The sequence below is a fragment of the Eurypyga helias genome, unplaced genomic scaffold, assembly GCF_000690775.1.
Source record: "Eurypyga helias isolate BGI_N326 unplaced genomic scaffold, ASM69077v1 scaffold45098, whole genome shotgun sequence".
Lineage (NCBI taxonomy): Eukaryota > Metazoa > Chordata > Aves > Eurypygiformes > Eurypygidae > Eurypyga > Eurypyga helias.
Genome location: NW_010269669.1, coordinates 1 through 2,298, shown reverse-complemented (window position 1 = coordinate 2,298; position 2,298 = coordinate 1). Strand labels below are relative to the sequence as shown.

Genomic DNA, 2,298 nt, shown 5'->3' with positions numbered 1-2,298 from the left:
GTGGTGGCGGGAGAGGTGAGTTATGGGATGGGGGGGTGTCCCCAGCCACCCTTCTCTATCCAGAGATGATGCTTGGGGTCAGGATCAGGCCAGAGGTGCCCTCAAGCAGGGGACAAAGTGGGCGCGAGGCCACACTGCCTTGCCTCAGGGGCAACTTCACCCCAAAAAGCCTCCCTTGGGATAGGGAGGAGGAATACAGGCTGGAGGCGTCAGCACGGAGCCAGGGCGGGCGGGGGCTGCGGAGCCAGGGGGATGCAGGCATCCCGCTGCTTGACCTCCCCCACCCCAATCCCATCCCGCTGCAGGTGGAGATGAGCTGGAAAAGCTTCAACCTGGGGGACGTGTTCCTGCTGGACCTGGGACAACTCATCATCCAGTGGAACGGCCCCGAGAGCAACCGGAACGAGAGGCTGAGGGTACAGCTGGGGCGTCCCAGGGACCCTCCCTGGAGGAAGGGGGTGGGGTGACTGGCCACCCCCTCCCCGATCCGGGCTGACCCCTTCTCCCCTGGGTGCAGGCGATGACCCTGGCCAAGGACATCCGGGACCGGGAGCGTGGGGGCCGTGCCAAGGTGGGCGTCGTGGATGGGGAGGACGAGGGTGCCTCGCCGGGGCTCATGCAGGTCCTCACGCACGTGCTGGGCGAGAAGAGGGACATCAAGGCGGCCACTCCTGATGACAAGGTGGACCAGACGCTCAAGTCTGCCCTCAAGCTCTACCAGTGAGTTGCCGGGGGGTGGGTCACCTGTGGGGGGCGTCTCGCAGGCTGCCAGTGGGACCCAGCACCCATCTCATATGTCCCACAATGCCCCCCCGCCCTGGACAGCCACCAAGAGGGGGTCACGGCCACTGCAGGGGTGGGCACAGGCCTTTTGGATGCTGTTGGAGCAAGGGGAGTCCGTGGTACCCAGAGGGTTGGTACCCAACAAAGAGATGCTTGTGCAAGGGTGACCTATGGATACCTTGTCCTTGGGTGGCCCCATCGTATCTGACGCCCCCCTGTCTCTCCCCATGGCCACGAGCGAGCTGCCTGCCCTGGCAAGCTCCAAACCAGGTTGTCACCGGGGCAGGGGAAAGGGGTCCTTGGGTACCACCTCCACCATGACTGGGATGGAAAAGGTGACGGGGAGGGAACATTCCCACCCACCCCTGTCATCTCAAGGTGGAAATGGGGTTTTCCAGCCCCGTTTCTGACCCCTCCTCCTTTCTCTCTCCCCTTCCCTGTCAGCCTCTCCAACGCCAGCGGGAACTTGGTCATACAGGAGGTGGCGATTCGCCCCCTGACTCAAGACATGCTCTTGCATGAGGTGTGTCACCCTTGGGATGCTTTGGGGTGCCCGGTTTCACTGGCTGCTTTAACCCTTCGAGAGAGGCGCTTTGGTGGGCTTTGCCAAAGCGGCTTTCGACGGGTTAAAGCTGCCCAAAGCCCTAATTTCTGCTGTTGTCTCCCCTCCAAGGACTGCTACATCCTTGACCAAGGAGGGCTCAAGATCTTTGTGTGGAAGGGCAAGAACGCCAACAAGGAGGAGAAGCAGCAGGCGATGAGCAGGGCGCTGGTGAGCGCTGGGTCCGTGGCGGGGCAGCTGGGCTGCTGCCCAGGGCACCGGACACCCCGAGCTTTGTGTCTGAATCTTCCCAGGGCTTCATCAAAGCCAAGAACTACCCCATGAGCACCAGCGTGGAGATGGAGAACGATGGGTCCGAGTCAACCCTCTTCAGGCAGCTCTTCCAGAAATGGACCGTCCCCAACCAGAGCAGCGGGCTGGGCAAGACTCACACAGTAGGAAAAGTGGGTGAGTGCTCCCTTCTGGCACTGCAGGACACCTTGGATTGGGATGGAGGAGGGCTTGTGGGGACCCTGATGGCGAGGGTGGGGCTGCGCCTCAGCCCTTGTCCCTTCTCCCACAGCCAAGGTGGAGCAGGTGAAGTTCGACGCCACCACGCTGCATGCCAAGCCCCAGATGGCCGCGCAGCAGAAGATGGTGGATGACGGATCCGGGGAGGTGGAGGTAGGATGCAGGACCTCCTCGGAGCACCCCAGGGGACGCCCTGGGAGCCGCTGGGCAGGGGAACGCTGGCAGCAGCACAGCACCATCCCCGTCCCACCAGGTCTGGCGCGTGGAGAACCGGGAGCTGGTGCCCGTGGAGAAGCGGTGGCTGGGCCATTTCTACGGCGGGGACTGCTACGTGGTGCTCTACACGTACTTCGTGGGGCCCAAGGTGAACCGCATCATCTACCTCTGGCAGGTGAGACCCCCCCCACCCAGGTCACCGACCTGTGGGAACCTCCCCGGACTGG

At 63.2% G+C, this 2,298-nt stretch overlaps 1 protein-coding gene across 1 annotated transcript; it reads left to right on the top strand.

The window, feature by feature from the left end:
- Positions 1-305: 305 nt before the first annotated feature.
- Positions 306-2,246, top strand: LOC104514478 (villin-1-like; the record flags this gene model as incomplete). The annotated part of the gene is made up of 7 exons (XM_010158173.1): positions 306-416; positions 518-720; positions 1,228-1,306; positions 1,457-1,555; positions 1,639-1,792; positions 1,908-2,008; positions 2,109-2,246. Coding segments are annotated over 7 exons (885 nt in total), but the record flags the coding sequence as incomplete, so codon positions are not given.
- Between the last annotated feature and the right edge of the window lie 52 nt (positions 2,247-2,298).